The following is a 12,270-nucleotide window of genomic DNA, read 5'->3' as shown; positions in this document are numbered from 1 at the left end:
TGACTACATCAATGGCAGCGACAGCTACCTAGTTTGGTGGTGGGAAGTAGGGTATTTCTAGCACCATGACCTCTGCTGATGGTGTCAGCTGAACCCTAGATGTGTTGTCCCTTTTCTCCTTATTTGCCTGAAGCTGTAGGTGCAAACAAGGCTTCTCACAGCCCACCCTCAATCCTGAACTTACACTTGATAACAAAAGCAATGCTGGATTGAGTGGCAGTCGTCTGTGTACCTTTCTGGGAGGCAGCCTGAAGTCTCTAGTTGCAAGATTCTTGGTTTTCCACTCCTAAGGACCACCTCTCCTTTCACTATCCCTTCTTGGACTTTATCCAGCACAGAAACACTTTGTTTGCAAGTGTTTTTACCAAAAGCAGGAAGATGCTTACAAGTACATAGTAATAGTCAGGAATGTGGAGACATTGGTCCTCTAGGGACATTCCCACAATGAAGAAGAATGTTCTGTCTTCTGTTCATACAGTATTTTGAAGTATTTTTACCTCTTTTTCTTGTGAGTTTGGGGAAAAAAGGGAAATGTTTAATTACTTCAGTGAGTGTCAGTTTAGGATTGATTGAAACCTGGTTTAAAAAGAATAAAAATAGAACCACTAGGTAAATAATCTCTTTCCTGGAAGTGATAGCCCCACCAGGGCACTTAAAAGACACAAATGTCTTCAGAGGTTCCCTCTCTGGCACTTGGTACTTTGGCTTGCCTGTTCCATCTTCAAATCCTCACTTTCTTCTGTAAGGGCTCTGAGCATTTCCATTTTTATCCTGAGACTCACAGTACATGAGACTTATTTTCTTTGTAAATAGGCAGTGAAGTTAATGTATTTCCACACCTTTGTTCCAGGCAAGGTCGGGTGATGACTTCTTTTTCTAAAACACTTTTTGTTTTTCCTGTTTTTCCTGAAGCTTTCAAAGGCTTTGAACACAAGATTTAAAGCCTGTGGACCCTTAGACCTGGGTGAATTTGAAGGGGATGTTACCTGTTGTAAAGCTTGGGAGTCATGTTCTCAAAAGAGCAATTTTTCATAGTGTGTAATAGCAAGCTCTGTTTTTCGAAGTGCCATTACACCTGAAAGTATTTTTACTAGATATTAACGTTTGGCAGAGGACACCACAATTGAAAAGTATCTTGTCAGCTTATTCAGATGCTGGCATTCACACACAATTGAGGTGTGCTTTTTGTAGCACACAGCTCTGCTGGCTCCTGGTCCAAGCAATGAAAGGCACTTACACCACCTCTGAAATCACCATACATAACTCCATGCCTAGACCTTTCCATCCTCTTGAGGCAACTCCCCTCGGAAGTTTTGGGCTTTGGCAGCTCTGGGAAGGTTACACTCTTTTGGCACAGCTTTCCCGAGTGGGGAGAGGCTGGTGAAAACCCCGTGGGCACCCGGTGTGAATACCACTCCCCCTGCCGTTTCGGAGGGGACTCCCCGGAGCTCTGGCCCTCCTTCCCACGGGGTGGGCAGCCTGCAGTCAGGAGGGCGGCCGGCAGGGACCGGGACAGGGAGCCCAGAGGCTGGGATGGATGATGGGTGAATGGATGCTCCGCGCCCCGCCGCGCCAGCCGAGCTCTGCCGAACACCTGCCTCAGGCCCCAGCTCGCGAGGCTGAGCTGGGCTCCCGCCCGCTTGGAGGGTCGGGGGAGAAAAGGAAAAGTTCATTCACAGAATTACAGACTATTCTGAGTTGGAAAGGGAACAGTTACTTGTTCCACCCGCCCTGCCCCAGATGGGTTTGCTCCCAGACGCCAAACTCTGTGATGGAGGCTCACTCTCCATTTGTCCCCCAAAGAGCAGGAAAAAAGGAAACAACCTCAACAACCTCTTCTTTTTAAAATTTTTTTTTTTTTTTTTTTTTTTTTTTTGGGGGTAGAGTGGTTCTTCATCCCTGCTCCTATTTTAAAGAAACGGGTCTGGCGCTTCTTCGGGATCTGTGCCCTGGCCAAAGTGCGGGCTCCCAAACACAGACATACCAACAGCAGTCTTCCTGCAAGGATCAGAAAAAATAGCCTTCAGTTATAGTACGCACCCGTGGTGCCTGATTCCACAGTGTCGGTTGTTTCTTTTTTTTTCCTGTGGCAGGAAAACCCTCGCACTTTTAAAAATAGATCACAAAGTTAAGCAAAGATACAAAGTGCAGGTGAGCTTCCTGTTGCACTTTAAGAGTTGTTTTCAATAAGGAAATAAACTATTTGGATATTTCTAATTCGCGTGTGTATGTGCTTAAATAATACATATCTGTGAAATGTCCTGTTGTCTGACCTACGTGATTGTGCTGTGCATCCATATTTATTTATGCAGAAACACACACACAAATATTGAAAGCAATAAACAAAGCTGAAATAAATAACACCACCCAACTGAGTAGGGCTGCATACAGAACCATTAAATAGTCGAACACGAGGAGTGAAGTATTTTTAAGACAATCTTTTTCTTGTTTTATTACTGAATAATAGCAGATATTTCATCTCACATAAGGGGTATGAACATTGGGTAGATGACAGAAATCACATGGGAAAAACAGAAAACAAAAACCGAAAAGTGTGAAAAGATCCAGATCTATAACCAAATTCGGTCATTTGTTGTTGTTTCCAAATATCTGGTTTAGAGACACGGAAAACTGTCTTTAAAATAAGAGGTTAATTCCCCATATCTTCTGAGCAAATGGGGGTCTCCAAATGCAAAGAACGATGCAGTAAGTAGTTGATTGCCAATTGTTTTCTCACATGAACAGCTTTCCATGAATACAGCTACACAAAATATGTGTAGTTCCCAAACTGTAACGCTTATCAGCGTTAAATTTTTTTAACATTTGATCAGTGTTACATCTCGATGTTAAAATCGTATGTTGAGTGGGCTGGTGAGGGGAGAATATTTGGGGATTAATTAAATTTTTGGATGAGATAGCTAAGGTGTTCAGTATTTCGGAGCACGACAACATAAAGGAATCTCGAAGAATAACTAAAATACAAAGCCTTGCAGAGCAGTGAGCAAACCAGTAAGGGAAACAGAGTGTTCTTACTTCTCTAAGCAGCTTTATTGTAACCGAAAAAGAGAAAGAAAAAATAGAGAGAGGGGGAAAGGCGAACTCTTTCAAATTCTTTTAAAAAAATTTTTCCCCCTAGAGCACAGACGAGCAGTCTTGCTTGTGGTCTACCCGCCGGAGAGCATGAGAGGGAGAAGCAGGAGTGCTAGCCTTGATTGTGTTCTGGTTTTTTTCCTCTTTTTCTCAGGAAATTGAGTAGTACGTGTCTTCTTGCAGAAGCGGCAGCCGGAGTGCCCGGGGCGTGCGGGAGGAGCCCTGGGGGTAACGGCACAGAGGAAGACTCTTCCCAGCAGTCGGACACCGGGAGCGCCGCCAGCCGCGATGGCTCGCTGGTGACTCGGCGGCGCGGATGCGGGCTGCAGGGGACGAGGGGACAGGGACTCGGCGGGACGACCGGGGACGGGTCAGCGCGCAGCCTTCTCGGCGGCCCCCCCGGCTCCCGGAAGGTGCGGCGGGTCGCGCAGGTACCGCCCCACCGCTCCGCGCGGGCCCCCCGCCGCCACGTCGAGGGGCAGGCGGCCGCGGCCGTCGGGCAGGTCGAGGCGCGCCCCGGCCCGGTGCAGCGCCGCCAGCGTCTCCAGAAAGCCGGCGCGGGCCGCGTCGTGCGCGGGGAGGCAGCCGGTGCGCGGGTCGGGGCGGTTGGGGTCGGCTCCGCGCCGCAGCAGCAGCTCGGCCACCCGCGGGCTGCCCAGCATCATCACCTGCGGGGAGAGACAGCGTCAGCGCCCGCCCGCCCGCCCCGACCACCGCCGGGCGCCGCCTCCGCGGAGAGTCCGGGTGGCAGCCGGGGCTGGCGGCGGCCGGACTCGCGTCTCTTTCGGGGCCTAATTCTGCTTTGTCGGCTACTTGGAGTCGTGACCTGCATGTATGCTGACAGCCGTTTGTGATGATCTGTACGGGTCCCTTCCAACTCGAGACAGTCTATGATTATATGATAAATTTAAAATATGAGCTATGATGTGTGTGGTTCCCAGACTAGGTACGACACGTGTACGTTCTTCTTCACTTTTATGCCATTTATATACACCATGGTATAAACGGTACTCGTGGTGTGTGTATAAGCATATATGTGTACACACTCACGTTTATACGCACGTACAGACACAGCTATGTAAGTGTGTACAGATATATACACACAATATAGATACTGCTTGTGTAATGTACCCTTTATTATATAATAAATAGTGCATGTATATGTATTAGAAATATATTCAGGCATACACACATACAAAAATACTTTAAATATATTTATACACATAAAGAGCGTGTATATATTTGTATATTATATATACACACAGTGCATTTAATGAGAGCTCTGAGGGACCTTGCATTAAGTTTCCTGCCACTTAGAATACATTATTGATTCATCAACGGTGAGCAACCAACGGGGCAATGCAGCTGGGTATGGTTCCTTTTGGCATTCGGTGTGTATTTTTCCCCTTATGAATTTTGGACCAATATGGGATTTTTTTTTCTCTCTCGCTTCTGTCTTCTTCTCAGAAGTGAGAGCAGCTGCTGAGCACTCTTGAGCAATGCACAAAACTTAACTGATGGAAAATTCCGAGTTATATTTTATATCTAAATGTCAAATTCCCAATGGCATTCTGCTTTTCTGCCAATGGAAGAAACTTGGCAAGGTTTGATCACACACGATTGAACAAAACCCAACAGGAACCCCCAATTAACCAAAAACCAAAATAAATTTGCACCTGGGGTTTTACTTCCCTCAATGTCCTGGTCATTTTCAGTGGAATTTTAACCTCCCTAAATTGTGACTAAACACTTTGAAAAAGATCTTAAGACAATAGGTTTTTCTCATCATTTTCTTTCTCGGTACTTTGGTTTGTGCACTTCAAATAATTGGGTGTGATTATAATAGAAGTGCGAATATGCTTATAAATGTAATAATTTATGAATTCCTGATATTAATCTTTTTCAGAAAGAAAAAGAGGGTCCACATATTCGATGTGTCAGCCATTTTCTAAATTGCTGACAAGGGAAAAAGAACTTAGTCTCACCGTGAAATGAGGAAAGCAAAGAGATAATTTATAAGAATTTGGAGATTCTTTTCGTCTGGAATTTGAACATACAAAAGAAATAAAACAAGTAACTTTCTGAGAGCCTTTCTCGGTAACATACTTCAGAAAAACATTTCATGTAAAGTGCAAGGGTCAAAATGGCTGTTCAGCTTAGCTGATGAATCATTAAATATGTCTCTTCAAATGACAACTCGAAATATCTTCTTCGTGAGATACACAACTCTAGTTTAAATCACAGTATATTAATCGTTCAATGAACATTAAAAAGCTTTCTACTTAAGTATGTCGATTGATATAACACACTTTTAACTCTCAAACTCCCTAGAAAGCAATTCTACATACTGCTACTTCTAACATCTATGAATAAATTCTGCCACTATTTATGAATAGAAAATATTAATATTACTACTACTTAAAGAAAAAAAAATAAAGAGGGGACTACTAATATACACCTAATTTCAAGTTACAATTTTTACCAGCACAATTTCCAGGTTCTTTGTTCAAGAATATACTAGTAAGGGACCCTGCTTCGATTTACTTGGGGAATAAAGACCTATTCGGTCTTTATTTTAAAAATCAATAAATTTGCTCGAAGTGCAGATAATTCCCCAAACCTATCTGGAAAATGATTTTGCAGTCCCACTTCTTCTTTTGAGTACACCCTAGAAAAATTCGTTTGCTGCCAGGAGTTCCTCACTGAACTCCATCTTGCATTTTCAGGACGGCAGGGCTTAGTAAAAAATAAAGGGCTCGTTTGAATTCAGACGGCTGCGGCTGGAGTATGGTTCCGATTATAACAATAAAAATTAATTCTATTCACAAAGTACCCACCCCTCCCCGCCAGCGTGGCAGAGCACAGCTTCCCCCCCGCCCCCTCACCCGATTACCCCTCTTCCCTGTGCTCCGTACCTGGAGCGGGGTTCTCCCAAGGGAGTTGGTCCCGTTGGGATCCACGCCTGCGTCCAGCAGCCTCCTCACCTCTTCGTGGTCCCCGCGGGCGGCGGCGCTGCACAGGTGGTCGCCGTCGCTCCGGGGGGACCCCTCCATCGCCCCCCGCCGATCTGAGCCGCACGACCGCCTCTGGCTTTCCCTCTCCCCTGTCTGCGATCTCTCCCGTAGCTGAGACGCAGCTCCTCCTTCCCCGAGGGCAGCGGCCGCCCCTTCGCGTCCCCCTCCTGGCCCCCCCCGTGCCCTCCCCGCGCCACGCACTCCGCCGGCGGGGCGGGCGCTATGGCATCCGCTCTCCCCCGTCCCCCAGCGGCTGCCGGAAAATCCGCGCACCCGCCCGGGGCGAGGGGCACCGGCAGGGCGACGAAGGATCGCGGGATGCCCGCAGTCTGGTCCTCAAGCACGGCACCTCGGAAAGCAGCCCGGTTTCACCCCCACCTCGAGCGCGGGCGGCTCTCGCAGGGTTTTCCTCTCACGGGGGAGAGGGGATGGAGCCCCATAACCTCTGTCCGTATAGGGGCGGGTTGCGAAGGCGGGGAGCGGGGCGCAGACCCACCGACAAACAGCCTCCACGGCAGCTGCCACGGCCCGGGCAGGTGGGACGCGCCGCGCGAGTATCTAACGCGGGCGGACGACGACATGACGGGAACAGAACTTTCTCGGGACAGAGAGGGACTTTGTGCGAGTGATGGCTCTGGTTTCTGTCTCCGAAAGGGGTTCTGCCCTGCCGGACCCCCTCCTAGCTGTGGGTCGGGGGTCCATCCCTCCGTCCTGAGCCGGCAGAGAGCAAGTGGACCGGATGAGGAAGGGAGCCGTGCTCCCGTTGTCTGTGACAAATCTCATGGCACCGGATAGAGGAGGATCGCTTCAGCCTGGCCCTGCCAGAGCCTTCAGCGAGCTGGAAAACCGCGGCGAGAGTCCGCCAGGCTAAGGTGCAGCTCCAGCCGCCCAGCGGGAGGCTGCGCAGAAGAATCTCGCCTGGTGGCTGTAAAGATCCTCAAAAAATCCTGGCTCCTCCCCTTGGCTTTCCGCCCAGCGCCACCCTGCTGCAGGCCCCAAGCACGCCCGTGACACATACCCCCACCCCGAGCGACCCACCCCGCGGTAGTCGAGGGGGGAGCGGGTGGTCGGCACCCACGACCCGCGGCGTGAAGTTTTTATTCCGCCACCTCAAAGTTCCGGGCAGACCTGTGTAAGAGGCAAGGGGAATAAGGGTGTTTTTCAGGGTTTTGTTTTCCCTTTTCTTTGTTGTTTTCACCCGCCACCCCCCCCGCCCCTCACAAAGACAGTTCCCTAATCTTTTTTTTTATTTGCAGAAGACCGGTGCGACGCCACAGAAGTATGCGCTGCGCAGATACTTTGTGCTCTTAGGCGTTAACCCCCGAAAAGCTCTGCTAAATGAGAAACACGGTGATTTATTCTACATTTACTACTAGCCGAAAGACAGTGACATCATTGGATGAGGAGAAATAAACACAGATTTATCCCTGAATAGACAAGTCAGAGATTCACCAAAAATGTCTTAATTTAGCGGCTTTCTTTCCCTTGCAAAGTTTCTGGGGCAAGTGGCATTGCAAGATGAGTGTCCAACATTTGAAGGGGGTTTGTGAGGTGAGACCCTTGCTTGCCAGGGACTGGTGGTGAGGTCCCACCACACCGTGTTTTTTCTACAAGGCATGGTGCAAAGTGGCCCTTGGGACAGGTAAAAAATTAAAACCAAATAAATAAATAAATAAATGTTTAAAAGCGTGGATTTTAAAAAATCTGTAAAGTCTAAGAAATTAAGAGGGTCCCCCACCCAAAAGGCAAAGTAGCTTCCAGTTCTTCTTGTGCTCTTTGACATTAATGACAGCCACACAGAGATAAATCTAAGGAGAAAACCTCATTGGTTATGTCTGTCAGGTGTCTTAAAATTTCAAATCAATAGTGATGCGTGGCAGGATTGCAGGTTATCACTGGCTAGTCTTGCATTCTGTGAAATAGTACTGATCATGGATTTTATGCATCTGTATGTATAAATATGGGAATATGTGTCCTTTTGTGAGTATATAAAGATAAAAATAGGTTGGACTCAATGACCTTAAAGGTCTTTTCCAACCTAGTTAATTCTGTGAAGAAAAAAATGCACACTCACAAATCAATATACTTGCAAGTGAATACATTACTACGAGTCAGAGGGCCCGTACCTCCATCTCCCCTAAATTAAAAGCTAATGGTGTAAAACAACAAATACTGTCCCATTATTATGTCTCAACATTACTGACGCTCCAAATCATGTATCGAACTACTAGAACGTTTTTAAATCACAGAATTTTAAATTACATTATTGAAATAATGTGATTTCTTCCCCCTCTAAAAGCAAATCTTATATTATACAATTCTAATGCCAAAAAAAGACCTCAAATTAATCAAAACATAACAACATGGAGTCATATCTGAAGTTAGGACAATAATGAAGCAGCCTGTGCTACTGTGGTTTGAAAAAGAACTACGTATTGCACTTGTATCTTGGTGGGGAGGAAGGAAAAACCACCTTCTCCCCCCAGCAAACCTTACTGCAAGGATATTTTCACGGCAGTAAAAAAAAAAAAAAAAGAATCAAGTTAAGCAGTGTCCCTATCATACATTTCTTCTCTTTTAGAATCATTATTCAACCGTACAGACGTTTGACAAAGAAAAGAGATCAATTTTAATACTACAGTAAAGCAATCCTGCAAATTGTTCTGAGATGTTTTGATAATAGCATAAAGGACGGAAGAGGTAACTTTCAGTTAACAAATGCAGCCATCTTATGCCTTGTTTAAGGCTTAGCAAGTATTACCCTTTCAACAACAACAAAAAAAAATTCACAACATTTACCTCATTTTATCTAAGAAGTATTTGGATAATAAGTTCAGGGGTTAATTAAATACTATAAAGAGACAAACAAAAAGATAAAGAACATAATATTGGGATTTCCTAGCTTGTAAATAGGCAAAAAGGGCACAATGGAGGCAGGGGTAGGAGGTGCAATGGAGAGGTTGCATGAAGTAGCCTGTTTTATATCTAAGGGGGGTGGGGGGAACAGCTGTTCTGAGTTACACTAAAAATGAAGCAACGCCTGTGTACAGAAATAGTTTACAATATTGTTCTTCTCTTCAGCTCAAAATGTTAGAATATTTGTGAACATGTTTATCCTGATTACACATGCTGGTTAATAACAGGAAAATCTATCACCTTAATTTTAGACATTCAGAAGTTGTGCCATGGGGGTTTCTGTTGAACACAAAAATGATTGAAAAATAACCCTGAACAAACAAAGTCAAAAACCAAATGCACACAAAAAGCCCAAACAAAACTCAAACAAACTGCAATAATAACGAATAAATACTTCACGGATTATATTTTACAATCAGAGACAGTTTAGGGTTGGAAAGGACTTCAGAGGTATTACTTCCAATCCCACGCTACCACCCTGCCTCATCCAGTCTGGTCTCGAGACTATTCTAGAGATGGGGCAGCCACGAGTTCATTATATGTTACCCTAGACAGTTACAAAATTATCCCTAGGCATTGTATCTTTCATGGGGTTTTTTGGTTCTGTTTTGCGTTTTGGTTGTTTGGTTTTTTGTTTTGTTTTTTTTTTTTTTAATTACATTTAACACACACACTTATCTTACTCCATCCCAGGCCCTTCAAAATCAGATTTCTAGTCTAGAGCTAATTGGCATTTTAGAAAAACTCATTCCCCGATTAAAAAGCTCAGGGGAAGGCGATAAAAAAGTAGCAGTATTTACAGCAAGTGTGGAAATACAGTGAGAAAATAATAGCTACACTTTCGGATCCATGAGGGGGTTTTGTCCTTCCTACAGAGAATTTACTTCAAGGTACTTAGTACCCTCACACTTATGTTTCAATTTGAGATTCATGTTTTTCAGGTCGGACAGAGTTTACAGTTTCTTTTTCTTCCTTTTAGTGCAGGATGAAGAAACAAGGCCTAGTACAAATGCAAAAAATGAGGCATTTGAAGGCAACAAGGAAAATTGGCTATAGTTTCTGATTTATATATTTATAAATACGTGTGTAAGTTCTTACATGTGTGTGTGTGTCTGTGTGTATGGCGCCACACGTTATTCAAAAAGCACTGGAAGCAATCTAAACAGAGAGTGGAGCTGGGAAACTGAATTACTTTATCTCCACACCCTGAATCCTATAGCCTGAAAGGTTAAAAATTTTATACATCTATTTATATATGTATAAAATAAATGGTCCCTATTTTTGTACTTATTTTGAGGCAAATATTTCTACTTCTCTTCTACCTCTGTTCTTTTCCAATCTGTGCTCTGTATTAGAGGAGGTTGTGGAATGCTCTAGTAACCCTCTACGAGGATTTTGCAGAACAATTCTCAAATTGTCATCAAAATTAATATTCGCTTTAGCTTCACTGTATATCTAATTATTATTATTACTATTATGTGTGATAATCAATGCCTAGGTCCACAACAATCTGATTTTGCATGGTGCACTAAGGAAAAAGTCTCTCTAAAACTGCCTCTGATGTATCTCAAGATCCTTCATACGAGTGTATTTTAATCACTCTTTCTGACGATGCTCGGCCGCTCTGACCCTTATTTCCCATATTATCTTAACGGCAAGGGAAGGCAAAGTAGGCCACTGTATTTCACTGTCGTTTACAAGCGTGGAGAGTAATACGTCGTGAGAAAACAGTAGCCATTTTCTCTCTTCAGAGCAGTAGTTATGTTCCTTGTTTGCAAGGAACTGTCTGAAAAGGCTGGTAAATGGTGTTGGGTTTATATTTTCTTAATAAGCTATACAGAAAACTCAAAAAGTGGGAGGAAAGGCAGAAATGCATTACAGTAATTTTTCAAGAACAGAACATATTCTACTGCGTAAAAAAAAAAAAACAAAAACAAAAAAAAAAACCACACCACGCACAGAAACACCCCGCCTGCACAAATCTAATGTGTTCCCGGTGCCATCTGAGCATGCGGCCCCGAGGGGTCCCGCGGAGCTGCCACCGGCGCTGGGCCGCCGCCTCCCGCTCCCGCCGCCCCGTCGGGCCACCCGCGCCGCCCCCGAGCAGCCGCGCTCCCGGCGTCCTACCTGGGCCGGGGGCTCCCGCGCCGCCTCCGCCGCAGGACCAGCTGCAGGGCGAGGCGCCGCGGCCAGCGCCGCCCCAGCGCCCCGAAAATGCGGCGGAGGATGCGCCAGCCCAGCGCCCAGGCCCGGGGCAGGCTACGGGGGGCGCCGAAAGTGGATGGTGCACCTTATCCGGGGGGTCATGGGTGCGGGGAAGCCGCGAGCGCGTCACGCTACAAATACCTCCCCAGCGGGGCCCCACCGGTGAATCGGCCCTCTCACCCTCCATTCATTGGAGAGGATTTTCTTTTTTTTTCTTTTTTTTTTTTCTTTTCCGTTTAACTAATATCGACTCCCCATTTCACTTCGCCTCCCTCTGCTCCCCACCCCTCCCCTACACCCCACTCTAAACTCCTCCCATGATGACGGCTCCCGGGTCGAAAGCGGGCGAAGGAAGACCGGCGGCGGGGGATGGGGACGGGGGAGATCGCCGACTCCTCTGCCCTCCCACTGTGGTCCCGGGGAGTACCGCCATCAGACGGGCGTGGAGACCGGCCAATCGTAGAGCGCTCCCCTGCTTTCAAATAAAGCCTTGACGACATGTCCTTGCCCTCCCCTCGATCTGCCCCTCCAAACACACCGCCTCCCTCTCCGTTTGGGGAGGGGTGTTACTTCCCTGGGGTTTTTTTCTTGCTGTTCAGTTGCTCTCGGACCCCACTCCCCCCGGGAAAACCCCGACGGGGAGAGGGCCTGCGGCAGACCGGAGCGCCGCGCTGGCGCTCGGGGAGCCGGGTAGCGGATCTCTGCCGCTTTAAAAGCGCGGGCCAGTGCTGGCCCGGGCGAGTAGCTATTTCCTTGTCACATGGCCATTTGAACGCGACGCGGGACCGTTGCGTAGGGGAGCGGAGGGGGGGTGGGGGGATGGAGAGGGAGGGGGCAGGGGGGGGGAGGAAAAAAAAGAGGATCTCGCTTTCCTCGCGCCGGTCACTGGAACGGGTAATGAGCGGTTCCCTGCCCAGCCCCGGGCCTTCTCCCCGGCCGTGCTCCGAGGCGTCGGGCCGCTTTGCTTTCCTGTTGAAGGGCGAGGTTTTGAAGCGGGGCGGGGGAGCAGCGGAGGGTCGCTCAGAAGCCCCAATCAACCTGCCGG

The 12,270-nt window shown here is 47.0% G+C and overlaps 1 protein-coding gene across 1 annotated transcript; it reads right to left on the bottom strand.

Moving 5' to 3' along the window:
* Positions 1-3,024: 3,024 nt before the first annotated feature.
* Positions 3,025-6,221, bottom strand: LOC120411495 (cyclin-dependent kinase 4 inhibitor B-like). Its single transcript, XM_039566964.1, has 2 exons — positions 6,006-6,221; positions 3,025-3,758 (listed from the first exon to the last, which is right to left on the bottom strand). Exons 1-2 carry the CDS (start codon positions 6,141-6,143, stop codon positions 3,462-3,464), a joined length of 435 nt encoding a protein of 144 aa, XP_039422898.1. The 5' UTR covers positions 6,144-6,221; the 3' UTR covers positions 3,025-3,461.
* Positions 6,222-12,270: the final 6,049 nt, after the last annotated feature.

The sequence above is a fragment of the Corvus cornix genome, chromosome Z (genome assembly GCF_000738735.6).
Source record: "Corvus cornix cornix isolate S_Up_H32 chromosome Z, ASM73873v5, whole genome shotgun sequence".
NCBI lineage: Eukaryota > Metazoa > Chordata > Aves > Passeriformes > Corvidae > Corvus > Corvus cornix.
The sequence above is the reverse complement of the archived record's forward strand: the minus strand, read 5'-3'. Positions and strand labels throughout refer to the sequence as shown.